At 37.5% G+C, this 26,828-nt stretch overlaps 1 protein-coding gene across 2 annotated transcripts; it reads right to left on the bottom strand.

Annotated features, from left to right (window-relative positions):
* Positions 1-1,011: 1,011 nt before the first annotated feature.
* Positions 1,012-26,335, bottom strand: LOC122074094 (small RNA degrading nuclease 5-like). Of its 2 annotated transcripts, none has more exons than XM_042638925.1 (14): positions 26,052-26,335; positions 24,064-24,120; positions 23,909-23,974; positions 22,057-22,190; positions 20,507-20,607; positions 15,892-15,990; positions 15,715-15,815; positions 7,721-7,780; positions 6,172-6,227; positions 4,416-4,476; positions 3,982-4,249; positions 3,147-3,328; positions 2,759-3,054; positions 1,012-1,463 (listed from the first exon to the last, which is right to left on the bottom strand). In XM_042638925.1, exons 1-14 carry the CDS (start codon positions 26,154-26,156, stop codon positions 1,340-1,342), a joined length of 1,710 nt encoding a protein of 569 aa, XP_042494859.1. In that variant the 5' UTR covers positions 26,157-26,335; the 3' UTR covers positions 1,012-1,339. The 2 variants fall into 2 exon arrangements, with proteins under 2 accessions (XP_042494859.1, XP_042494860.1); XM_042638926.1 differs by having other exon boundaries at positions 15,715-15,785.
* Between the last annotated feature and the right edge of the window lie 493 nt (positions 26,336-26,828).

The following is a 26,828-nucleotide window of genomic DNA, read 5'->3' as shown; positions in this document are numbered from 1 at the left end:
GTACTCTGGATTAACAGATAACATGCAGATTGTAGATACCATTATCTCTCATAAGTAGCACGGAAATGGCGTGCTGTGCTAATGTAGAGCTGAAGTTCCGTTTCTCTTCCTGTTCTGGTGACCACTACGTAGGAATTTGGAAAATCCTAGTTCCTCAAATCTTCTGTAAGGCTTTGTTGTCTTTGTATAGTTCTTCCACCGTCATATCTCAGATTGGGTAGAAATTTAATTTAAGCACTGAAATAATGAGGATTAAACTCAGATAGGGTGATCAATGAGATGTACAAGCATTCTAATCTCAAAACCATACATAACACCCATGTATCATGGTGCAACTAAATCTGCCAAGGGTTTTGCCAAAGCCATGAGTACCTGACCAATGCCTCACATTTCCATTACAAACACCTCATATAGGATATCTGAACCTTTTGTTTTGGGGGGGTGGGTGGGGGTGTGTGCTGTAGGGAAATAAAAAAACACCAGCACACACTAGTGCCTGCAATGTTGTAACCATCAATAGGCACAAGCACTGCTCTGCACTGCAATCCTGACGTTTGAAGATCCAATCAAATCATCCCACCACCATAAAAAACAAATAATGTAGAAGGCCGTCCTTGGTTTACCATACAGATAGCATGTTTAGAAGGCGGCAATGACCTAGTGATTTCCCGAGCTATCAGATAGGTTTGTAATGGCAATGGAAAATTGGACGAATCAGCTGGGAAAAATGTAAGAGAGTTCACTTCAGATAATTTACTTGCAGAATATTTCCTACCCTCGATAACCACTGCCATACACGTTTGAAAAACATGCCCATTCCTCAGCAGAATTTTTTTCTCAGCATGTTAACGGCAACAACATAATGAAACAAAGAATTCTAGCACACATCAGATCACCAGTATGATGCACAGATCGTCACACTTCGATGTCCAACTTATTTGTAAGTAAAGAAATTTCTATGAGATATTCAGAGTGGAACCTTTAGCCATATACAAAAAAATTCTGACATGAGTTTAATGACAATAGGAATTGCCTTACCATCTAAAATTGTAATTAATTATCAATGGACCAGGAAAACTATACACAGTTAAGGCTGCCGACATTCATGAATCTTACCCAACTTCTCTCAGCCAACAAAAGAATTAAATAAGTTGACAAACACCCTAATGTTAATACATCATTAATCGATACAAAATTTTCTCCCCATAATTCTTCACCTTGCAGTTTTGTTGGATTTTTGTCTCATAAAGACATTATACTAAGAATGCTACAGCGGCAAAGAGCCTTGCAGAAGCAGTGGATCATAAAGACCGAGAACGGGAAACTGTCTAAAGTGTGATCAATGCTTCACAGTAACAAAACATAGAGCTACTTCAGCTTGGGCTTGGAGCTCTTCTAATACCTTTACAAGTTTCTCGCGGCAAATTGTGGTCTCTTCTTTCTCTGTGATCATTTTCCTCAATCTTCACCCATTGCACAAATACAAAAGCAAGCAAGAAAATGTGTTAAAACTCAAGAAATCATCAACCCAATAAACCACTAGGAGATTGAAAGGGCATTAGTGGAAAACATGGACTACCAAGCTTTAGATAAAGGGAAAATAATTTTATAACCAAAGTGATGAACCAAGAAGTTGTAACCCTACTTTTTACCATTTTAAGATAACATATTTTTTTCAACGAGGGTAAATCCTGTTATTTCACATAAATATTGCATCAAATAATTTTTAACTTCTTGGAAATCATCTTTTTTACACTTGCATTAAATAGTACATTAAGTAACTTTTAGTAATAAGACAAAGGACATTTAAATGAAGGTAACAACTTCTTAATTCACCACGACAAGTTACATCCTTAAATAAAACAGATGGGACCCCTTTTCTTCAATAAAAGATTATCATGATGGAAAGTGACTAAAAATACCCATTGAGCTGTTACCCTCTGTTGTAGGAGAGGCTGTTTCCAAGTTTTGAACCTATGACCAACATGTTGCAATAGTACAACTTAACTGTTGCGCCACAGGCTCACCTACTTCATTCAAGAATTAAGTGGGTTGACGGATCATAAATCCGATTGAAAACCACTCTCCACACAAAACCAACGAAAAAGGGAGAAAAGAAATTACCCAGAATATAATACCAATCCACTCCATAATTGTCACGGCGTCTAGGCAACCCAAGTCGTTGGAGAGGATCCAAAAACAAGGTGTCCAAGGCACCTACCTAGGCAACCAAGGCACCCGGACACCTAGGAAAGACCTTGACAACCATAATACACTCTATGTTTGTGAAAAGCAATATAACATCTGACAACACAGCTTGTAGGTGACAGGTTTGTTTCTAAGCCCCTCTCATCAATTATGATGTTACCATTTGCATACGATGTCCCTTTTCCTAGTGCAACTTGAATAGGATTATTCCCTAAGCATATTAGATACTGGAATCACATGAAGGGTTTAAAATTTTAGCCGAGTTCATTGAGTTTATGTACATGTACAATCCAGTGAAAATAATAAAATTACTTAATGTTAAAGAAGGAATTCTATTTTTTGGGAAGGGGGGATTGAAAAGAGTGAACAATATCAACTAAAGGAACTTTTATCCTTTTTCCCAAGTCAGAGAATTCCATTTAATTGCAATTTCCTAAGATTAAATCATGATCCATAACAAATATCTTTGTTGATATTGAAGAAAGGTTAATTGGAAAAGCATATAAGCAGAACACAAATAGTGGCAATTAGACATAGTTGTGATATATACCTTTGGACAACTGCTGTGTTTCCATGACCAGTACAAACAATAAGCATAGCATTTGTTGGTAATGTCGCATAGAGACTTTGGATTCGAGCATCCACACGAGTTAGTATGTCCTTTAATTCAGGAGTCGCACAGTTTTTGATGCCTTTACTTCTTTTAGATGTCTTATGACATGTAAGCAATGATATCATTTCTGCAACTTTACTATTCAATTTGTCCACATCATTCGCTTGTCTCCGGAAATAGGAATTCAACTCTGAGAATTGGGTCCAGATGAAGTGTACATTATCATTCTTCACCTAAAGCAAAAAACAAAAATGAGCATTAGAAGACAAAAGTGTTTCATTCAGAACTATAATTAACATTTCAGATATTTGGTTAAAAAATTAACCTCCTTTCTGGTCTTTGAAAGCGCTTCATCATCTGAAGATACAGGAAATGCATGGCATGATCCAGCAGCATACCGCTTCACCAAGGAAACATCATCAATAAAAGAGCAGGTCTTGCCACTCTCACTTAAAACGGTAACCAGTTTCTTACGCATGAATGATGGCGGTGAACCAAATTCAGGCCCTAATACCAAAACAAACGAGTCCTTAGAAAAACAAGGATCAAATAACAAATAAATTATCTTCTGCATCACCTATAGACCTGAAAGAAGGTGCTTTGGTAGTAGATATATACATAGTTCTCCGTTAACTGGTGAATAAACCCGACAAAGAAGTTAAATGAGTTAAATAGCCAAGACGAGAAGCAAAATTCAAGGAAAGCTATCTTTTTTCTTTCAAAATGGCAGGGCAAAAGATTGTTTCACCACAAGCACACTCCAGCATTCTTCCTGGGCCATCCTTACCGCAACCCCCAATTCCTCAAAGAAAAAGGAACAAGAACTCCTCACAATTTACATGGGGGAAAACCTCCAAAAAACCAACGATTTTTCTGGTTAGCCACTAAATATGTTTATAATATTATTCAAACTCCTTGTATCAAGAAGCATTCACTAGTGTTATTAATTTGGTTTTCGAAGAAAAGAGAAGCGTACATATACTTGTCAAATTATTTGGATTTCAAAGCAACAAGAAGTCCTACCTATGTTCATATATCACGGTTACATGTTGCTGGGAATGATTAAAAGAAAATTTAGAAATAACAACTTGCATAATCCCCAACAGCTTTCACAATTTCAGACAATTGAAGGTACAAAGTAAATGCATTTGATTGCTTACCATGTCTAATCTTCAACAGTGCTAATTCCATTGTAGCTCTTGCATCTTCAATACTGTCATGTCCATTTCCTGAAGTCTGTATCTCCCTAGAAAGAAATCTTCGGGCAAGCACTCTTAAAGCAGTCTTGTAACGTACACCGCGAGGGTTTTTGTACAATACCGCAGTATCGATCACCAAATCATGGCAGATCTTTAAGGCTACTAGGTCATTCTCCAAAGAGTGCCCAACTAGGATGGTCTCTTTGTAAACTAGCTTTAAAAACTCTTCCTGAATAGGAATAACTAAGCATTATATTGATGCCAAAAACATAGAATATAATAAAAACCGGATTAATCGTACAACAGAAATCCTTTTGTGTTAGCATCCCCCCAGACTCCCCCCAGAAAAAAGAAGTATCCAAGGAACCGTAAAGGAATTAAACCAAGTAATGTACCTGAATATCCTCTAGGGTTGTAGTCACCCCACTCAGCATCTCACATGTTATTCCACTATACCTGGAGAATGCAGTACAAAAATACTTAAGACATAATAATGTGCAATTTCATTTTCAATAATAGAAAGTTCTCCATTCATCAACCCTATTGGCTATTTATGAACTCTCACGCAAGAGAAGGCATCTATTACTTACAGAGCCATTTGATGTAAGATTCTAGGAAGAAGAGTGAAGAATCTAGATTCTGGAAATTTTGGGCCTTGAGCAAAGGAAATGAACTATTTTGATTTGCTCTAGGTAGAAGAGTTAAGATGTGAGGATTTTGAGCAGTTTGTACACATACCAAAAAAAGGAATATTGTTATCTAAGTTTTAAGAATGTAAGAGTCGCACCACCAACCAGGGTCTGAAACATATCATTAATTGTTCCATAACCACTTTGCCCATCGACTCCCCACCCCAGTGGGTGCAACCAACAATAAAAATGGAGATGTCAATGGAGAAACTGTATCAGATGGTCAAGGTTATGCATGAAGATAATGAATTCAAAACAAATATCTTGATTTCAGTAAAGAGTTGTATATCTGCCTAGGTCCAATAATCAAGAAATCAAAAACTAAGAAACATGACATACAATCAAGGTCACTACTCAATATATGATTAGTTGAGTCTACCTTTTTACTGACCAGTAGTCAACATAACTCCATCAAACAAACATTTAGACAGTATCTTTCCACCCAGAAAGTCACAATAGTAGTTGTCATGTAGTCTAGGCAAACCAAGGCAGTCGAGGGGGTAAAAAAAAACTAAGGCGACACCAACAAGGCGCCCATCCAAAAAAATGTGCCTAGATGTGTAGGTGCGATGCTGCCTAGGAGACTCCTTGAAAACTATGTTCACAATAAAATAAAAAGGCACCAACAAGACCTTCAATAGTTACTATTTACTAATCTGAATAGCATAGCTTCCATCCAAATTTTGATATGGAGGATAACTTTAATTTTACCAGTGAAACATCAAGGTCATGCCAGTGGACAAGGCAAACATGTTTATGTCAAGGTTATCAAGTCCTTTAATTTTTTCTATTTCCGGAATTTTCTATGACTTGGGAGTACTTTTGTAATTTCAGACAATTGAGTTTTAGTACTTCAAAAGATTAGTAGGACTGAGGGAGTTCTTTATTATTATTCAATATAAAAGAGTCAATTAAGAACTTTTTTTCTATTTAAACCACTTCAAATAATTAGTAGGCTTTAGGAATTCTTCTAGGAGATTTTAGTTTTAAAAAAGAGGTACATTTCTATTTGTCTATGACTCTATCTTCTTAGAATCAGAAATTTATTTTCTAGTTCAAACGCATTGCACCCACATTTTTTTTTTTTTTTTTATATTGGTAGTGCAATTGAATTTCTTCCAGAAGAGCTGCCACTCTCATATTGCTCTTGAAGTTCTGGAGATCCTTAAATGGATACCAGTTAACCTACATAAGTCCAGAATATCAGATAATTACAAGTCAAGATTACAAGCCCTTTCTTTGATAATAGACTACTTTCATAATAAGAACCTTGTGTCATATCACATCTGCACCTTAACAACATAACAAGTGAGTAACAGAGCATTGAACCACAACAAGAAGAAAGAATATGAAAATGGAGCAGAACAAATGTTCTTGAACCTGAGTTACACAATCTCTTACAGATGTTCAAGAGAGAAGGAAAATTTTCTTCAAATAGTAAGTCCAAAAAAAAAAAAAATACCTTGTATTATAGTCAAGAATAGCATTGGAAGGTTTAACCAATTTGTCTAACACAACCTGAGGAAAAACTATGTGAAGATTAGTTTTATATAAGAACATAATAAATAGAATGAAGCAACAAGAAGCTTATACAATTCTGGCAAGAAAATTTTCAATTCGTCAAACTGTACAATCTAAAATAAAAATAAAGAAGTGCTGCCTGACTAACATTGATTAGATATGGAGCAAAAGCATCAACTCATAAGAAGAAAGCAGACTAAAATATTAGGATGCAGACCCCTATCGCAAGATGATGGTAGAAATATTATGGAGCCAGATAACCATGCTTGCTTGTCTAAAAGCTTGCAAGGTTTTCTAAAGCTTCTTTACTCAGAGATAAGCCACTCCAAGGCTCCAACCATCAGTCAACAAGGCAACAAGAATCAATGGAGGAAAATCTCCATAATGGTCTCTCTCTCTCTCCTAGTCTAGATTCCAAGAGACAAAGGCATATGTTCCCATCACTAATGATGAGTCGATGACCCTTTAGAGTGACTTCGGGCCTTGGGAAATGCTTCCCAATTCCCACTTATCTTTGGTGGTATTTCTAATCAAATCTCTGTAGTTCTCTTTCTTCATCCATGCTAATATACATATTCACACAATCCCGCATAGAATGTCCGTTTTGTAGTTTCTCTATGTCCCATTCTATTTGTCCATGGCAGTATTTAAATGCTTTAAAATCTTGTTAGTTACCCATGTTACCCTTAAATGGTTAATGCGTTACATAGGGGGAGAAGATAGTGCATCAAAAAGGGAGAATTTTTTGGGGGTAAGAACCAAAGAGGGAAATTTATGGAGGAAAATCTGGAAGATTAATAGAAATTACTTTAGTTGATATAATAGTAAACCTTCCTTAAGAAGGGAGATTTGGGGGCCGGAGGGAGTATATGTGTGTTAGACAAACACGAGCCAGAACCAAATGCTTAGTGCACATGAAATTTCAAAAGCATGCCAACACACAGCAAGGATGAGGTAACTGTAGGGCAGTAAAAAAGCTCCATCAAAATAACAGAGTATGTATAAATGTATAATCATGCTAATATTGCCTCCTGAGAAAATGTTGATGCTGGAAGGATGAGCTACCTTAGGTCAGCAAAAAGCACATTTTTCACATTGCAGCTTACCAACAGGGAAAAAAAAAAAAAAAACCAGTTCTCCACAAGTAGTAAATGGATTTCCTTGCAGCATATTTGATTTTAGCAAGGATGATGTGAACATGAACTCCCAATTCCCAACCATCAAAGAACTGAGTATACCATCTAAAATTAGGCAAATGAGAAACTTTACAGGCTAAAACAGGCGAAATCAAAGGAACCTCCACATTATATACATCAAAGTTTTGCACCAAGAACCTCAAACTAAACAGCTCTTATGGGACCACTCATAAAAAGCAAAAAACTAAAAGTTCTTGTCGAACTGGTTTCAATTCAAAAGAGAAAAATAAAACTGAAAGAAATTGTGAAATCCTTCTAAAAGCATGAATCAATTGCGAAGTAGATAGCCTGTACCTGTCCTTCAACATCTACTAGTGTCATCCTTGTGAGTTCAAACCCATTGGTTGTGACACACTGACAAAGAAAAGAGAATGCCAACAAATAGCAATGAATTATTGGGCAGAAAGAAAATACTTTTCCAAAGTTTCCTACTCAAATGATAACCATTGATAACTTATTGAGTATACCTAGAAATATATCCATATTCCAGATTAAAACTAAGAATTGAGGGTTCAAAATCATGAATTGGATTGGTCCTAACAGAACCCAACCTGATCTGTCAGGATCAGCAAACATACATAACTCACATTGTCCTGACTAATCCTTCCAGCCTTGATTAAAATTCATTATTAATTCAAATAGGAAAAAAGAACTAAGTGGGAAAAGGAAAAATCATGCTTTTCTTTTTACAAAGAGTTTCTCTACACCAGAGGAAATAGAGGGTATCCCTATATCGGCACCAAAACTTTTCACTTAGGGGACGTGGCAATTGCAACTACATGGATATCTATGTAGTGGTGTGAATTAGCCACACATCAAATTTCAATCTCAGATTCAATCATACACCCTCCCATGTATATCCACGCACCATCTCTCCACACTACAACTTTTCAAGGGTAGTTTTGAATTTTTCAATGCTTTATTTTGCCACTTGGCAATTTCATTTGGGTTGAAAATTGTCATGTGAGCAGGAGACCATCCAGTGAACCTGTCAACAAAATTCCAGCCTTATCCAAAGTACCACTTGGTATAACTTGGGGTGTTGGCGTAGAGATACCCTGAGCACCCGCTAATGTAGAGAACCCTTCTACCTGCTCCTCTTTTTTATTAGGCCATTTTCCATGAGTATAGAAAGGCAATACAAGCTGTAACATATGTCAGGCACATAGTACCCACAAAGAAGCGGAAACATCCACAAAACCAAACAAAACAGGCAACACTTCATACAATGGGCATATATACGTGAATTCCCCTTCCACCGTTCCTTCCCCAATGCATCTACTAAGGAGTTTGCCGTTCTAGGTCTCCAAGACCAAGAGAATGAGATAGCCTGGTTACTCAAAGATCTGAGCCATGCTAGGAGGACTCAGGGTTTTGGTGTATTAGACAAAAGCATGGATTAACGTCAAGTTTGAGCTATGGAGATCAACCTTAGAATCAAAATGTTTTAAGATAAATACAATGAATATAGAGTATATGGTGTGTAACTTTAGTTACACTCAAGGTTTTAAGTATCCTTCTGTATCCATCGATACTAAACAATACGATACCTAAAACAAATTGGTATTAGTACATGTAAGAAACCACATCCTTTATATATTATCAATTGAATGCCCTTGTCTCGTCAAACATTGTTCTCCTTTTATACAAGATATATTTTACATATTACTTACTATATTGATTTATGCTTCAAAACTATATTTTGCATATAACCAAAGCATTTCCATATGTTTATTGACCATTTTCATTAGTGTCTAAAGTATCTTACATCTCCCCGATATGATACATCTCTTAGAATCACTCTTCCAATACATTACCCAATACTGATACTTTTAAACCTTGGTTACACTATAATAGAGAATAAGGTGATAAAAAATTGATAAGACGGAGATTCGGCAAAGTGACTATTTTAGGTATCTAGGTGTAGGAAGGATAAAATAAGAAATGATCATATTATAGCTGAGTTGGGCATAGCTCTGATACATGATAAGCAATGAGAAAGTCGTTTCAGGCAACATGGCCATGTTCAATGACAGCCTTTGGATGCTCCAATATGTGTTGGGGGTACTATGTCTTGTATTACATCACTTATGTAAGTGGGCTGATTCTGAAGGGCCTTTAAGAGGCTGAGGGTCCGAAGGGATGACAGCAATGATGGAGGAAATATAATCTCTAGAGAAGAACAAAACTTGGGAGATTGTTGAAAAACCCAAGGTAAGGAAAATCACTGGGTGTAAATGGGTCTTTCATAAGAAAGAGACAACGTCGGAAAAGGTATAAGGCTAGACTTGTAGCCAAAGGCTATATACAGAAGGAGGGGTGTATTATAATGCAATATTATCCAATGGTGAAGCACGCTTCAATTCAGCTATGACATGCTTTAATAGCAATTTTTGTTTTTAAGCTAAAATAGCTTAATGTGAAGAGGTGTTTCTTCATGGTGACTTGGAGGAACAAATTTACATGGAATAGCTTAAAGGTTTCAAGGTGTAAAGAAAGAAAATCATATTTGTCCGCTTAAGAGGTTGTTTTGTGGTCTTAAACAATCTAGTAGGTAGTGGTACAAGCACTTTGACTCCTACATGATGCGGATTGGCTACTCAAAAAGTGAGTATCAATGTTGTGTGTATTATAAAGTGTTAGGTGAGAATTCTGTTATACCTTTGATGCTTTATGTTGATCACATGCTCACTACTGTTAAGAACAAACATGATATTGTTTTTTAAAGTCTTTGTTGAGTGTTGAATTTTTTAAGATGATGGATCTTGATGCTACAAAAAATAAACCGTGACATGGAAATCCTAAGAGAAATAGAAGAGGTATGTTGAAAAGGTGCTTGAGCGTTTCAACCTGAAAAAGGCTAGACCGGTTAGCACTCCATTAGCTAGCCACTTCCATTTTTCTGAAAAAGCAATAGTTTAGTCTTACAACACATGAAGAGGTGCAGCAAATGTCTTGGGTTCCCTATACTAGCGTAGTCAATAGTCTTATGTATGTTATGGTTTGTAGTAGGCCAGATTTGTCTCTTGCAATCAGTGTTTTCAACCGATACATCAATAATCCAAGAAAGGAGCATTGGAATGCAATTATGTGGATCTTCAAATATCTGAGTAAGACTAAAGAGTTAGGTGCTATGCTCAGTGGTAAGAAAAGTTCTACAGAGTTGGTAGGATATGTTCATCCAGACTATGCCAGTGACTTAGACAGACGAAGATCCACTATAGGGTATACGTTTACATTAGCTGGTAGACCTATCTCATGGGGGGTGTTGCTTCAATCCCCAGTCGCATTGTCCACTACAGAATCACAGAGGCAGAGTACATGGCGGCAATTGAGGATGTCAAAGAAGGAGTTTGGTTGACTGGGTTGGTTCGTGAGTTGGAGTTGGGGTTGGAGCAAGGAGGTACGGTGTTACGTTGTGACAATTAATGCCATACATCTTGCAAAGAATAAAGTGCTCCATTCAAGGACAAAGTATATTGATGTGTGGTTTCACAAAAACAGGGAGCTTGTGTCAAAAAGCAGTATGCACTTGAGGAAAATACACAAAAAATAACAATGTTGTGGATATTCTCACCATGCCAGTCATTACAAAGAAGTTCGAGTTCTATTTGGACTTGGTCAATGTTACTCGTTGTTGAAGGTGAGGGACGCACCGTAGTACAGGTGCAGGTTTGAACCTTTATGGAGGTACAAGGATGAAGGAATCTATAGGTTATCTTCATATGAGATTCGATAGAATTCAAGCCCAAGGTGGATATTGCTGGGGGCACGATGTCTTGTATTCCTTCAAGCCCTCAAACTCTAAATAGCCATTCTAAATTGCATATATAGGATTTCACTATATATCTGTAGCAAGTTCTCTCTCTCTAAGCAATCTAAGAGAGGTGGGGCAGGACAAACGACTGTAACTCTATTCTCCATTGATAATGGAGTAGTTTTCATCTCACCGTGGACACAGGCAATATTGCAGGGCCGGTGGGCCCCAAAAGACCCAACCTCGGATGGTTGTGGGCACACTTAAGAACTCAAGTAATTCAGTTCTAAGATTAAGTGGCAAAACAATAAATGGATGGATGTTTACAATCGAGTGCCAATCCTGTAAATAGCTAGAAGTTCCTAATGTTTAAATGTGTCGGTTTAGAGGTGTGGGCAAAGTGGGGAACTGGATTTATTGTTCAGGGTCAGAATTGGAACTAAAGGTAATTAAAGGGCAAACAAGGTGTAATGGAAAACTTGTAATTAAATTGAAACAGCAAAGGTTAGTGGCACTATTGTAATAAATCAGGATTTGAAAGGGTCACAAGGTTATGGAAGGGTTTAGACTTATTTGCTAGGGGCAAAGTAGGAATGGTCAGAACTTGATGGCAAATTGTAAATAAGAGATTAAAGGAGGGGCCTCAATATTGGAATAAAACAGTAAAGGAAGGGTTAAAGAATCGTGGCAGGGACTTCATCTTCAACCTCTAGCCATCAATGTTCTAGCGGTAAAGGAGATCTATTTCGAAGAAGAAATCTCCTTCACTACAAATCGAATCAAGTTGAGACTTTGAAGACTTCATCTCTCCCACTGAATCTCTAGCCTCTGTTACTTGCAGCCTCAACTGTTAGGGGAAAAGAGAGAAGAACTGTAATGTAACCACAGCTGGCGGTAGGGTAGGGAACAGTTCTGAAACTGATGTTTAATCTCAAGATGTGAAGGATTTTACAGGCCAAAGCTTGGGGGATTTGAGTCACCCAGGTAAGAATATCTTTCGCCCAAGGTTTCAAGCTGGATAGGTTACAGATGAGGGTCCAGCGAGCTTCTAGGGTTGCTGGAACAGAGCACACAATCAGAACATAATTATAAGAAGAAGAAGGAGAAGGAGGGTCACTCAGGGAAGAGGAGAAGAGATCGCACCAAAAGTGAAGAAGGGGGAAGGGGGAAGGGGATTCTCGTAGAGGAGGAGGAGAGAATAAGAGAGAAAGGGGGGGGGGGGGAGGAGTCATAGGGAGGAAGTAGGAATTAAGGGAGAGAGAGAAAGGTGGGAGGGAAGACAGCCATGCAGGCTCAAATTCAGTTCATTTTCTTCAATCAAAATTGGTTACATGCCTAATTTATAATAAACCAAAATCAAAATTTCCTAATTAAAGTCTAAGACTGGAATAGAAATAAAATCTCCTAAAATCTAGACTAACAGAATTAGAAACAAAGGACTCAAATCGGAAACTTCTTACCTACCTAGAAACTACCTAAAAATAAAATATTACAAATATTCCCAAATAAAATAAAATCCTAGAATATTCTAACCTTGAACCCAAATTGGTAATTTTGACACCAAATTGGATCTGATTCTTGGTCCGGATTCTGGGACGAGTTTAGGTCAATCCATCAAAGTGCTGCTACATCAGGCAATCTTTCCAAAACCACCTAAATCCTTGTGTACAATTGTGTTATTGTGATTTGATTCAGACTGAAGGAGCTAAATGAGCCAGAGGTAGACCTAAAATGACTCTAGGAGAAGCGTTGAGATACATGCAAAGCTTAGGCCTTGTATCAAGTATGATTTCAAAAAGAGCTGATTGGAGGCCTGGAGGGTAAGGATCCATGTAGCAGACCCCATTTAGTTGGGATAAGGCTGAGTTGTTATTGCTAATGTTGTAACAGCATTGTTAAACTAGGCACCCCAGAAAGCATTCAGCATCTGCCATGACCACCAAAACAAAACAAGAAAATTCAAATCACACCTCCAAAGTCAAGATATGGCAGAATGTACATAGAATCACTCAATACTCCTAGTCTCCTGTCATATGATCAGTTATAAAACTGCTGTATGCTTTGAACAGAAAATGCCTATCATAGGTGCTTATAGACTGCAGAAACTGCGCCTAACCTCTTTTTGCACTGCTGCTTCGACTTTGAAGTTGGAGTGATTTGGGACACTCCTAAAAGGAATTATTGGAGCTGGGATTTATTTTGTAATGGATGGAAAGTAAAGCCTAAGGAGTAGAAATCATTCATGTTCTTCATAATTGACATTTATTTAGTTTAAGTCATTGAAATATAAGTAGGAATATTTGAAAAAAGAGTATCGTTTAGACATCTAGAATCTTATCACTTCAATTGACTACTACTTTCAGGTTTCTCCATGAGTCTATAAGGGAGAAACATCAATGAGGCTAATTCTAGTAAGTGTTTGTTCAGATAGCTTAAAAGGGGAGGGGGAGTTACCAGTAGGATTAGATATCCTAAAGTCTATCAAAGAAATTAAATACATTATGTAAGGTATGACTGTAAAAAGAGGAAGAAGTCGAGCTACAAGAAAAATTCCTGCTGCTACCATAGTAGCTGCATGTATAAGAGCCAAAATAGGAGTAGGGCCTTCCATCGCATCGGGTAACCATACGTGAAGAGGGAATTGTGCAGATCAATCAAACTGGATTTTGAATATAGAGCCGTATCCCCAATTCCCATATGAATTTGGTGAATTTTTAATGGAATCTTGTTGGATATTGGTTTGTGGCTTTGGCTGGAAGTATCTTCTCTCTTCTTGTGCTGCTAACAAATCTAATGCAGGCCTGATCCAAAAATTGGTCTTAATTTGATATCTAATTGGTATGGGCTTTTAATTATTTGGATTTTATTTGTAATGGGCTGAATTATAAGGTCCAAAAGTGGGGATCATTAAGGGATGAACAAAAATAGATATTTTAATTAAAGGTGGGGGCCATTAGAGACTAGTTTAGGATTTATCTGGTAGTAGTTGTTATAGGGATCGTGTACGACCTGTTCTTTAGCTGTCATAGGGAAAGTATTGTTAAGAAAGTAAGTCTATAAGGGTCCAAATAGAAGTTTCCAGGTTAGTTTACTTGTTTTAATAAGTTCTATATTTAGAGGATTTTATTATTATTTTCGTATCTTTAAATCCATGTGACACCCCTCACCAACATGTGGAACTGAAAAAGTATTTTGGATTTAAATTCTGTAGCCGAGAGATAGCTTTTCTCCATATTTTCTCTCCCTTAGTTTCTACCTTATTCACTCAGTTCCCCACCCCCCCCCCCAAAAAAAAAAAAAATCACAGTTTGTAGATTTAGTTTCCACCTTATTCCTTTAGCTCCTCCCATCACATGCTGTTGAAATCAGAAACCAGCAAGACTTTTTAGCCCTGGTTATCAAGAAATAATTCATATTTGGGCCTGATGCAGCCACAGCCCAATCTGGCTGCATCAATATCTAGCTCCTCTGAGTCCCTTCATATAGATTCTTCAATCCTATCCTCCTCCTTCCACTTTCTCTTTAGCTTTGTTACAGACTTACAGGTTTGCCATAAAGCTTCTACATTTCCAGATCTGCAACCAGATTCAAATTCTCTATTCTATATTTGAAGGATTTCTTCTTTTCCCTCTCTTTGTTTCGGCGCCCATTTCAGCAGGTTAAATTGGGTTTAAGCAACCTTTGCCTATATCATGAAGCCACAGTTTTTATTCCCTCTGAGTGAACTGGGTAATGCCTGTCAACCAGTTGCACTGAATATATGGTGTATTGGACACATAGCTAATGCAGATCTGAAGACATACATCCGTAAGAAGGCCAACAAGAGATGCCAAACTGAACCTAGTCCCATGAGAAAGATATTGCTGTTGGCTATTGCTTTGATATTCAATCCAGTATTACATTAATAGGCTCTTTAAAAACTATCCTCTTCCAACTCACAAAGTAGCAGCAAAGGTGAAGCAATTGGTTTCCTTTGGGGACACTAATTGTAAAGAATTTGAGTCTTGGAATGCTATAGGTGTACACATCTTTGTTACCTGGAGACTAGTGTCGATATGACAGGAGATAGATATGGGTATGCCATATCTGTCTGACACTCTGACTGCACACAAAAATTGGCCACTTGGATATGACTAAAGAGTTAGAAGATTAAGTGCCCTTTTGACACACACCCCCTACTTTTTTGACATATTTAGCCGAGTCACTGTACCCATTCCCATCTTTGTACACATATCCCAGTCACCTAAGTCTTGGGGAAGAGGTGGATCAGACTCCTCAACACATACCCGTGCCTGATACACTTACTTGAACCAATGTAACATGAGTACACACTGACTGGGCTACATATCTTTGTCTAGATGGTGTTTAGTGTTACAAATGCCTGGTGAATATCTACATATGCTGATAACAGTAGCATTTTCTTGCATTTCATTAGATCTCCTTGTTCGGAAATTACTTGGTCTTCAATGCAGTATATCGTTTAATGCTAAAGAGAGGGGGAAAAAAAAAAAAATTGGAATTATAGTCTTACCATCTCACAGTCAAGTGCCAGCATTTCATAAGGAAGAGATCCCAATGGAGAAGGAAGAGTGGAGATAAAATCTGCACCAAGTTGGTTGAGATAAGGTCTACCTAACCATAAAAAGTAGATGAAAATTAACACTTGTTCCCTACTGGAAGAAAAAAAAAGACCAAAGACTTAAATTACCTGGTTGAGTTAAACAGTACCCATTGTCTTCTAGCTCTTTCGCAGTAAGTGTGTAATAAGAAACTGGAAATGGTGGATCATTCATTTGTTCTTTACTTGCTGCATTATAAAGATCTTCATGAGCTACATCTGATGAAAGGTTTAGAGGTCCTTCAACATAATCATTCAATACAATAATACAATCCCAAACAAGCCACCATTCGTTTAGAAAGAAAAACACAAGTTTTGATGGCAAGGAATTTTAAGATCTTGAGAGAGGAATGGTCTCCCAAATACAGGAAATTGAACACCAAAAGATCAACCTGACATTTTCATTCAGCAACTCATCTATGGGATCATTTTCCTCTAATAAAAGGCCCAAAGAAATCAATAGAAAATGCATGGTTGGAAAACCAGGTTTTTTACTCTAGCAAGAGAACCAAGTCAAGTTAATTTTAAACAAAACCTGGTCAAGAGTGAAGTAAACTCAGGTAGACATAACCCAAGTCATATCGACTTTTCATGACTAGTTGACTCACCATAAGCCAGATAAAACTGACCAAGTCACGGAAGTATATTTATGGCATTCAACCATTAAATCATACACAATAAAACAGTGGCTCACTTTCTTTTCCCTTCTCATTCTTCATTCCTCTCCTGTTTCTTCCTTTATACATAAATTGCCACTCATTCTAATATTGAAGGTGTCAAATGTTTCTACTTGCTAAAACCTGATGTTTTGATCATTAAACATCAGAGATCTAAGTCATTAAAAGAGCTGACTTAGAGACAAATTATGATAGCCACTTCTTCTATTATTTCATCATCAAATGATAAACCTGTAATTTTAGAACAAAAGGGAGAGACAACATGTATGAAGTGAGGCTTTCAATGAGAAAGAGCAGAGCCCTGACATGCAGAAAAGAAAGAACACACTTTCTTTTCCAAGTCATTTTGGTTTCTTTTCCTCTCTTTTTCTGGCTTTCAGAGTTTGAACAAAAATAAATAAAAATCTGCAAATACAGGAGAGCATTTTTCAATGTTTTGCAGAAATCTAGTGAAATATTTCAGTTTCGCAAGATGTTGAAACAAAACTCCATGAGAGATGTCAAAAGTACAAGGATTTGGTCAAAATTTAGCTGTTTTGGAAAAATTTGGGCAATATGTGCGGTTTTGGAATCATTTCGACCAAAACAATACAATCCTTTCATATAAAGTGTATAGTATCAAACGAAATGGGTTGAAACATCAGTTTCTCTGGTTTTGACAAGGCTTGCGAAACTTGGATTTTTGTATTTATGGCCTAATCACTCCAATAAAGGCACAGAACAAGTTGTTGGGCTGTAGTGGAATGCATCCAAAGCGATGAATTGTTGCATTTGTGGAAGGTATATCAGTAAATCGCTTTTCCCAAAAATAAACTTTTGCAAGAAAATAGGGTAAATAGTTGGTGGTTGGCCTTCAATTTTTTATACTTCGACACCGAAGACCGATCTATGACTTCACGGATTCAGACTTTCTTTTTTTTTTCTGAAAAAAGAAAAAAAAAATTCTTGCAATAGTTTTTTGAAAAAATAGGGCTAATAATCAATTGGTTGGAACTCGACGTGGTACCAGGAATCTAGGATGTGCAGAGGAGTGATTTGCTTGTGTTCTGTTAAGAAATGTGTTAAAGGTTACTTGCGATGGGGCAGTGTTGCTATCGTGTTTCATGTTTAGTTATAGAGTTATGTCGGGCATTGGGGGTGTTTTTAGGAATGCTGAAGGGCTTATTCATCTGGCTTCGTGAAAGCTGCAGTGGCCTTGGAGATATATCCACCTCATTAGGAAAGAGAGATCCTTACTGTTGCAAGGGAACTTCTTCCCTGTCTTGGAGGTGCCATCAGCTAATGTCTTGCTAACAAGCATGCTAGAAAAGGGGTAAGAAAGAGATGAGAGGGATATGACAAAGGATTCTCACCAAGGCCAAAGTTAGCATCTCACCAACCAAAACAACACATCTTACCAAGTAACCCAGCTTCTCACTAGGTTTCACTGCATCTCCCATCTATTGGCATAAAACCAGAAATTTCATTCAATTTAACCATTTAATGAATTGCATATTTTCCAGGATTTCCACAACCATCAATGGACTGACTCACATTTTCAAGGACGTACACAACCATCAATGGACTGAATTATTAACTGCAATAATATCTTTTAAGACTTGGTTGTAACTAATGAGATGATATTTCAAAATTCTGCAAACATGCATTAATTAATTTTCATCCTTCTACTAACTGGAAAATGCTTCTCAAATTCTACACACAAGCATTATTTACTTTGATCCTTCTATGACAAAGACTTGGACTGGGACACTGGGTTAATTAGGACTGGTTTTGGGTGAACCAGAAAACACCCATACCAGGTTGGTCTGGCCTGAACGAACTGAACCTGATTCAAATGAACCAGAACAAGTTCATTCAAGGAACCACAGGCCTGGTTTGAACTAGGCACTGATTCAATATCGAACCAGACCAACCCAAATCACAGAAAAGTCTTTTCTTCCGCTTCTTTGTAGCTGAATACTGCATCAGAGAGAGAGTGGAATCAGATAGGACTGAAGAGCGAAAGAGTGTTCAGAAATGGTGGAGGGACGGGAAGAAAGTGGGAGGGAGATAGTATGGAATCAGGAAGGGTGGAGAGAAGAGGGGGGGGGGGATCAGGATTGAAAAAGGATGGGAAGAAGATAGGAGGAGAGAGAGAGGTTAACCCTCTCATCTGGACTTTATCGGCATCGGCACTGGCACTGCTGCAACGTCTTCCCTGAGTTCACAGAGAAAAATGAAAGTGAAAGAAGCGGCTCTTTCCTCTCCTTTTAATTCAAAATGCTGCATAACTGTAAAATGACCACTCTCCTCTTACTTATGCACTTGATCATTAAAGCTTACCTGCCAGAAAAAGGAAAAAAAAAAAAAGACTTGCTTGATGCTTCCCATTTTTCTTGCTTCTAGGGCCATAGAATCCCCACCATAGAAGACCAAAAATCAGAGGATATTTTTCATTGAGGCCACACAACTTCAACCAATATTACACAATTGCCATAATCCTCTACATAGAACATTGATTTTCAACTTCTACCCATAGTTGTCAAAACGTCACCTAAACTAACAAGGCATCGCCAAAGTGACGACTAGGCGTCCAAGCGAGTTTCTTGAGGTCTAGGCAATTTTTGCCTTAGAGCAAGTCACCTCGAAATGGTATCAAACCAAGTTTGGCACTTATTTATGCCAAATATCGTTTAAGTAGATGATTTTATAATTGTTGTTTCATTTACTTAAGATATTATTCATAAGGAAGCAGATACCCCCCCCCTCTATTTTAATCCAATACGAAATAGTTTAAAATCAAATTCCAAGAGGATAAAAAGTCAACTCCCCAGTTTTAAGAACAAAAACTGCATTTTTTTTGTTGTAGGGTGATTTTCAACTTGCAAATGCTGGTATTTTCTCAAATCTAAAAAATCCATAAATTTTATCATGGAAAAAAATTTCTATACAAACCAAAAGTGAGGTAAAATAATATTTATTCTAACGTCCATAATTTTATTTTCATTCAAGAAATTTTTAACAACATTCGTGCGCATTAAAATAAGTTTGATCGAAATATAACTTTGTGAAGACAAGTCGGATTCAAGTAATCTTGGATTTGTTAGAAAGCTAGTTTTATGCTTTATCTAATACAAAGAGTCTCATGTAAAAATAAAATCATTTTACCAATCAAACTTATTAGAGAACATTTATACAAATGTTGATTTTTGATAACTTGATGTGGCTTAATGTTGATTTTTTATGATACAAGGTATATGTAGCACACTAAATAATATTAGAAAAGAGGGGAAATAAAAAAACCCTCAGTCGCCTAGGCGGGCGCCTTGTCACCTAAGCGCTTAGGCTCCCCTCCACTGCCATGGGTTGCCTTATCGCCTCGACAACTATGCTTCTACCAAAATTCATTTTACATTCAGGAAGTGTTAAGGGGAGCCTCAACAATTTCAAAGGGATTCCAGTTATTTCCAATAAGTACAGTACTGGTACACTTTTCATAATGTAAACCATTTATCTAGTCTCATTACCTCTACTCATTTGATGTATAAAATCTTACACATATGAATATAATTACCATAATAGTGGTATTATTTGAAGAGCTTGTAAAATTAAGAACTGAAAAGCTTCCAACTTTGTAAGAGAACCGCGTAAAAGGAAGAATTTATGACCCTTATTTTAGTTGCCATTATTTTCATCAAAATATTGCAACCATCTCTCTAACAATTCTAAAAAAGGCAAGAGAGAAAATAAAAAAAATGAGTAAAGTTTTTCTTAACAGTACCCAAGCTTCTAGATGCATTCCTGAAATTCCTCAGTCTAGTTAATTATAGCTGAATTACCTTTAAATTAGTGAAATGCAAAAATTAACAGCTTCAGTAGGGGGGGGGGGGAACAGAAAGTCTAAATTTGCATAATCAGAAGAAACATACAAAGCCATTAAGGACCTCAAGTTTCATAACTATGTAAAAATAAAAATAATAAAGTTTATATCAATATATATAAAAGAGCCAATCTTTTAGATAGTGAGATCCTTCTGAAATATGTCAGACCTTGTTCAGGACTCCTGGAAAATGCACTAATCTCCTCACGCTTTCTTTTCACTTTGCAAGTTAGAAGTTCATTAATTGTCAGCATTTCATCTGATACACAGCTAGCATACCACACAAAAAGGAAAGAATATCAGTGAAATATACATAACAACAACGCATGAGAATATTGAAAGAAAAAGATCTAGAACCAACAGAATGAATCACTTCAATATTAATCCTTGTTATCGTATAATATACATCATACCTGTAGAAGACAAGAACCTATTTATCATTCCCTTCTTACATTTTCACAGCCAAAGTAGCATCCAAACAACAAAAGCACCTCTAATAATCATATTTTTAAGTGTTTGTTGTATCCTCGGGAAAGCCTAACTCTACCTCTTTAGCTTTCCAATTGCTAGGGAATTGAAATAACAAAAGAACCACTAAACATTGTAGCCAAGGATGATGTTGAGGGTTTTTATAGCTTTGCATGCTCTAAAAATGATATACTTAAGAAGTGGAAAGTGAGCCTCTTATCCGTTATGGACATTTTTTTTGGGGTGAATAATGAATTCATTACCAACGGGGAAGAAAGGGGGGAGGCAATATACAAGCCCCAAGGAGGGGAAAGCAATACAAAGAAATGAAAGCAACGAAACCCCTAGACCGGCCCAGGGGGGAGGAGAGAGGAAGGGAGGCCCCAGGACACAACAATGAGCCTATTCATTGGGGAATCACAAACCGGGCAAAGCTAAGTCAAAGAAATGACCAACTTATAGCTAACACCAAAGAAGATGGCATTCCAAATCGAATCAAAAGACCTAGAGTTGGAAGACCATCCATGAAGATTGCACTCCACATCCAAAAATGTGGCTAATGGTGACACCGAAGGCAAGCTTCCTAGCAGTATCACAAATAAAGTACCCGCAAAAGTCAAATCAACCCAAATCCATTCTCCAGAAAGAGGGAGAGATCTTCTTCTAGCAGGCCAGAAGGAGGAGAGAACTCTATCAAATTGAGGAGCAAGGGCAATCAAAGAAAAGATGGTTAGAGTCTTCGATGCCATTCCAATAGAGGTAGTAGGAGGGGGGACTTGAATGTGACGTGAATCAGGAAGGTTTGGGTTGGAAGGCGGTTGGAGAGAGCTGTCCAAACTGTGAAAGCGTGACAAAGGATATGGCCCGCAAACTAGATGATCTCATGCCAAAGGACAAAGGGGGTTCTAGAGCAGATCAGGTCCAAGTCGAGTGGGTAAAACAGCCAGAAGGGGAATGGGACCACATGACCTTGTCAGCAAGGCCAGGTGAAGGGAGGGGGAGAGGGGGGGAGGGAGGACCAAAGGAAGGAGAGGCTAAAGGAGGGGACCAGACATCATTAGAGATGACGGAGGCCACCTGTTATGGACTTAATCCACAGATAAATCAAAGAATGGCTACTTTTTCCCCCACAATGGGGGATAGCAATCTTTCTATGGGGGATTTTCTAGATGCTTTGCTAAAATTAAACTAAATGTAAACATAAATGGCATCAGAAATACAAAAGGAAACTACTAAGATTCCAGGACAAACCTAAGAGCTAAAACCGCCCTTGGATTGCCACAACTTTCTTTAAGACCAAGAAGTAGGCTGGACTGGGACATGTACAATGCAGCATCAAGTCCTGGGACATAAAGCAGGACCACTTTTGGAATCAGTGGCTTGTTCTGCAAAAAAACATGAATAATAGCTCACTTAGAAGGACGATAAGATGTTCTCCTGCAAATCAGTGTTTTTCCATACACCAAAAACTCAAAGAATGTACACGTAATAAAGTTGATGAATCGAACTTTCCAAAATAATGAGATTCAATTCACAAAAATAATAACCACATTATGTAAAGATGAAAGCTATTCTTGTATGCCCACGACAGAACTCATCCTTAAGATGTGCATCCACTGTCTGTTTTAGTGAATAGCTAAATATGTCTACTTCAAATTGGCACCTTGTCAGACTAGCAAAGAGTCTTTGTTTATCAAATTATTGAAGCTTATTTTAATAGTTGTCAAGGAATCGCCTAGGTGTCCAGGCGGCTTTGTCTGGATAGGCACCTTGCTGGTGTCACCCAATTTTTGCCACCCTCGACCGCGGTTTTCCTAGACGCCATGGCAACTACGCTTATATTTTCGTATATTATTGAACAAATTTTCTCCAATAATGTAGTCATACAGTCATACTCAACATCCCTCACTGAGGCAGTACAGTTTTGCATACTATGCCAGTCGTTTTGGCCCAAAAGAACCCCGTGTATTCATGATTTCATGTATAACAACTCATGAATGGACATTATTTATATTCTCTTACTGTATAGCAAAACCAGCGAAAATTATCTCAACTTTGAAGGAGCAGCATTAGTGCAGCCATTTGGTGAGCACATATCGAACTAATGCTTACTGGGGGGAAAATAGAAAAGGGCAGCATCAATTATTTTTCAAGGTTCATTTGTTGTTGTTTAATTCTAGGTTGTGTTGTTTAGCAAACATGGTGGCACTTAACAATATATGGTGCTGTTTAATGTTTTTGGTGATGTTTAAGCCATGTAGTTGAGTTGTATCATGAGGGAAGGACTCTATTAATTATCCCTTTGAGTCGTAATCTGCTATGACTCTAAGGAGTCATTCCCTGCTTAATATATATTGCTGGCTTATGGTGGTAGAATAAAATTTGGCGCTAGAGCACAATTCATTCATTCTTGCGCATAGTTGTGGCATGGGACATCTGTTGGCGGCAGGAGTGTTACATCCGAGCAAGAGGTCAGACCAATCCACACACAACCGTAAGCTAGTTTTCTCCCCTATTCTTCTCTCTTCTTTCAGCTTCTTCTCCTCTCTTTTTCTTTACCACTCTTCCACTTGTAGGCACCGTTCTAACCTGTCTGATCCTGTCACCTGGTATCAGGTTAGGTTGATCAGTACTAGTAAACCTTAAATCTTTTTTTTTTTTTTTTTTTTTTTTTGAGAGTACCTTTCAGAATTTTCCTTTTCTTTGGCTTGCAGAAACCGATGCTAAGTTGTTCCTCTTAAACCGTAGTTGAAGGACTATGAAAAACTAGGGTTTATGTGCTGCTGATCACATGAACAGTCGGCAGGAGGGTACTCCCCTTCTGATGTGCTTTCTGCCCTATAAATATTATGGTTTTCACACATGGATGTTACAAGCCATCTATCATCACTTTGCGGTAGCTCCCTATCATCAATGTTCACCACCCCAAAGTGTTTACTACATATTTCATATTGCGATGAAAGAAATAACTGCACTGATTTCTAGAATATAGTTCCAGATATTTGTTTGTTCTGACTTCTGACAAAGATGTAACCTTGTTGAAGATAAATTGTATCTATATCAGAATCAAGAATGAAAAAGCAAGAGAATAAAGCTTCTTTACTTTGATAAAGACCCAGGATGGCATAAATCCTTCACCAAGCACCCAGTTGACAAGTCCCTGAATGTCCTGTTTCGCAATAGAAAATTCACTTTAGAGATTTATGCTTCAATTAGGAACTGATAAAAATTTCAGAAACTTGAATGGTTGAAACATACTAGTAGATTCAATGTTGAGTCAGCTGCAGGAGTTTTGAAAACGGCATCTGCCATTTCCTGTGAAGACATATCATTTCATCAATGTACATGATAAAATATATTAAATAAACGTACGAGTTCTATCAAAAGAGTGGTAAAATAATATTTTTGTTCGATGCCCATAAATTTCTTTTCATTTAGGGCAATTTCAAACAGCATTCATGCACACCAAATAAGGTTTCATTGGAAATAACTTTGTCAATACAAATCAAATTTAAGCAATCTTGGATTAGCTGGAAAGAGCACAAAAACTGTTTAAACTCTCATGTAGCTATCTATTGACAAAAATGATGAATGTATTTAAAAAAAAAAACCAATGGTTGAAATTCAACAAAGTAGGAGAATCAAAATGCTTCACTCTGACTAGTTTGACATTTCTTTTCCCCCATAACAGGGCTTCCTCTTCTCAAAGGCCATGCTGCAGAAACATTAGACTTTCAATAGGAACCACCTTAAACCTCAAGTGGAAATAATCCACAGCTTTAGATTGATAACTAAGTCTAAAAGCATCCTTCCCAATGTTGTGAGAAATAGCTAATGACTATGAAGAAACGCAAGAGATCTATAATCTCATAATAAAAATGTACTGACAGGAGGGGACTAGAATGATTTGGTACTAGTTTGATATTTTATCTCCTTTTCTTCTGAATTGCTATAAGAGCAATTTCAATAAAAGAAAATAAAGAAAAGAATGAAAGAAGCCCTAAGAGACAAGATAGTAGTGGTGAGGCTAAAATTCAGACAAACTATTCACATAAACCTTCCTGTTAGCAGCCAAACCATTCTACCTTTTGAAACCCTAAAATGACAAGTCCGCTGCATTTCATTATATTTGTGCAAGTGTAAAAGCTCCTATAGGAGGTGAAAGGTCATAATAGAAGAAAAATGATCAAAGATGGGACATAAATGGCAGGAACTTCAGGCCACAAAAGTGACATAGGTGCGCTTGTCCAGTCTACTTTTAGTGTATCCACGCTCAATAATCTAGTCTGTGAATTCATTATGACTTACTACAAACATGTGAAAAAAAGGGGACTAAGAGACATGAAAACAATACCGTTGCTTGCCAATGTGAACACCAACCTCATCTGTATTACTAAGGGCATTACAGATTAACTCCCAAAATTTTCTTAGGGTTACTTAGTTGATTAACTAAAATATCAATAATGCCCAACTTTGCCAAGTATTTCTTCAGTTCCCCAGCTAAGGCAACAAGAATGGTCACATGATTTAGCTTTAGCCAGAGCTCCAGTCTGAGAGACAAGTCAAACTATGATTCACATAATAGTTGAAACTAAAAGAGCCATGGGCAGACCTAAAACGACCTTAGGAGAAGTGGTGAGGAAAGACATGCATAGCCTAAGCCTTGTATCAAATATGACCTAGAATGGAGATGATTGGAGGGCAAGATCCATGTAGCCAACCCTATTTAGTTGGGATAAGGCTTTAGCTTGCACAGGAAGCAAAATCCTACTCTTCAAATTTTCTCTTCTGCTTCCAGTTTCAATAGGGTAACTCGGAAGATACTAACATATAATAGGGTACTTCAGCATGCCCTTCAAGGTCCAAGCAAACTTATTCTTAACTTGAACTCCATCCCCAAAGAAAAAAAGAAAAGAAAGATAAAGGAAGAGACAAGGTTATCCCCTTTCCATGAAGTGATGGAAAAAAAATCATATTATGTGTCTCCTCCAACACCACTGGAGGGCAAGACTTTAATAATGCCTTCAAAAATACCATAATTTTCGTCCTCATATGAAGAATAATTTAGAAAGCGAAGGAGGGCTGACATTTTCTTATGCAAAACCACACTAATTTTGATTTTATGATGAGGAAGAACGGGAGGGGGGGAGGGGGGGGTGAAGGAAACAAATACTAAAAGGGCAGCACCGTAAGAGGGGAAAAGAGCTTTCACACACACACAGAGGAAGAGAGGGAGGGAGACGTACGTTCGGTCCGTACACGTCGAAGTAAGTCGTGGTGCCATTGCTCTTTCTAGTATCGTTCTCATCGTTGCTTGTCTGCTCTTTGCACTTAAGGGACGCGGAAGCCATTCTCGGTTTTGGACTCGATAGAAACACACAACCCCGACTTTAGTCTTTACACTGGAAGGAGACTCTTTTTTGGGACGAAAGTCATTTAATTAAAATCTGCCAAGGAGAATTTCCTTGCAGATTTAACAGGCGAAAGGCGCACACGAGGTCACAGAGGGTTCCGGATAACCAATTACCAAAACCCCGGGCCACCTAGAAGGCTAGAATATATCCGTTACCCTAACAAAAATTAGAATATATCCATTTTAAAAATAAATTTTATTATTGGGTTGCAAATATCATGTTATAATGACACTAAAGCCCCATTTTTATCATGGAATTTTCTGACTAACATGCTTGGAAGTAGGGGTGTCAATTCCAAACTCGCACCAATAGCCTTGACCAAGCTCGACAAGTTTATTGTCTGACCTTGATCGGCCAGATTAATAAATGTGTTGGGCTCACATTTATAAATAAGCAGTATACAATGTAGTCACCTAGCTTGACAGGCACCCGATCGGGTTGACACATTTACAAGCTCGATTTGAACTGACTCTTTTAAACCCGACCTAGCCCGACCCATTTAATACTACTTGTATTTTTATTTTTTTTAGTAATATTTGTATTTAGTCCTAAGGATATGTACAATTGAGATGGTAGTAATTGTTATATGAACATTCCTCTTTTTTGTGC

The sequence above is a fragment of the Macadamia integrifolia genome, chromosome 3, assembly GCF_013358625.1.
Source record: "Macadamia integrifolia cultivar HAES 741 chromosome 3, SCU_Mint_v3, whole genome shotgun sequence".
NCBI classification, from domain to species: domain Eukaryota; kingdom Viridiplantae; phylum Streptophyta; class Magnoliopsida; order Proteales; family Proteaceae; genus Macadamia; species Macadamia integrifolia.
The sequence above is the reverse complement of the archived record's forward strand: the minus strand, read 5'-3'. Positions and strand labels throughout refer to the sequence as shown.

What these genes read in the sequence shown, in the direction of transcription:
- LOC122074094 (XM_042638925.1), bottom strand. Translation starts at nt 26,156, where the DNA reads ATGGCTTCCGCGTCCCTTAAGTGCAAAGAGCAGACAAGCAACGATGAG. An exon ending in TTTCAAAGACCAGAAAGGAG is followed by an intron (nt 3,055 to 3,146) that starts GTTAATTTTTTA and finishes TTTTTGCTTTAG; the next exon opens with GTGAAGAATGATAATGTACA. An exon ending in AACACAGCAGTTGTCCAAAG is followed by an intron (nt 1,464 to 2,758) that starts GTATATATCACA and finishes CAATGGGTGAAG; the next exon opens with ATTGAGGAAAATGATCACAG.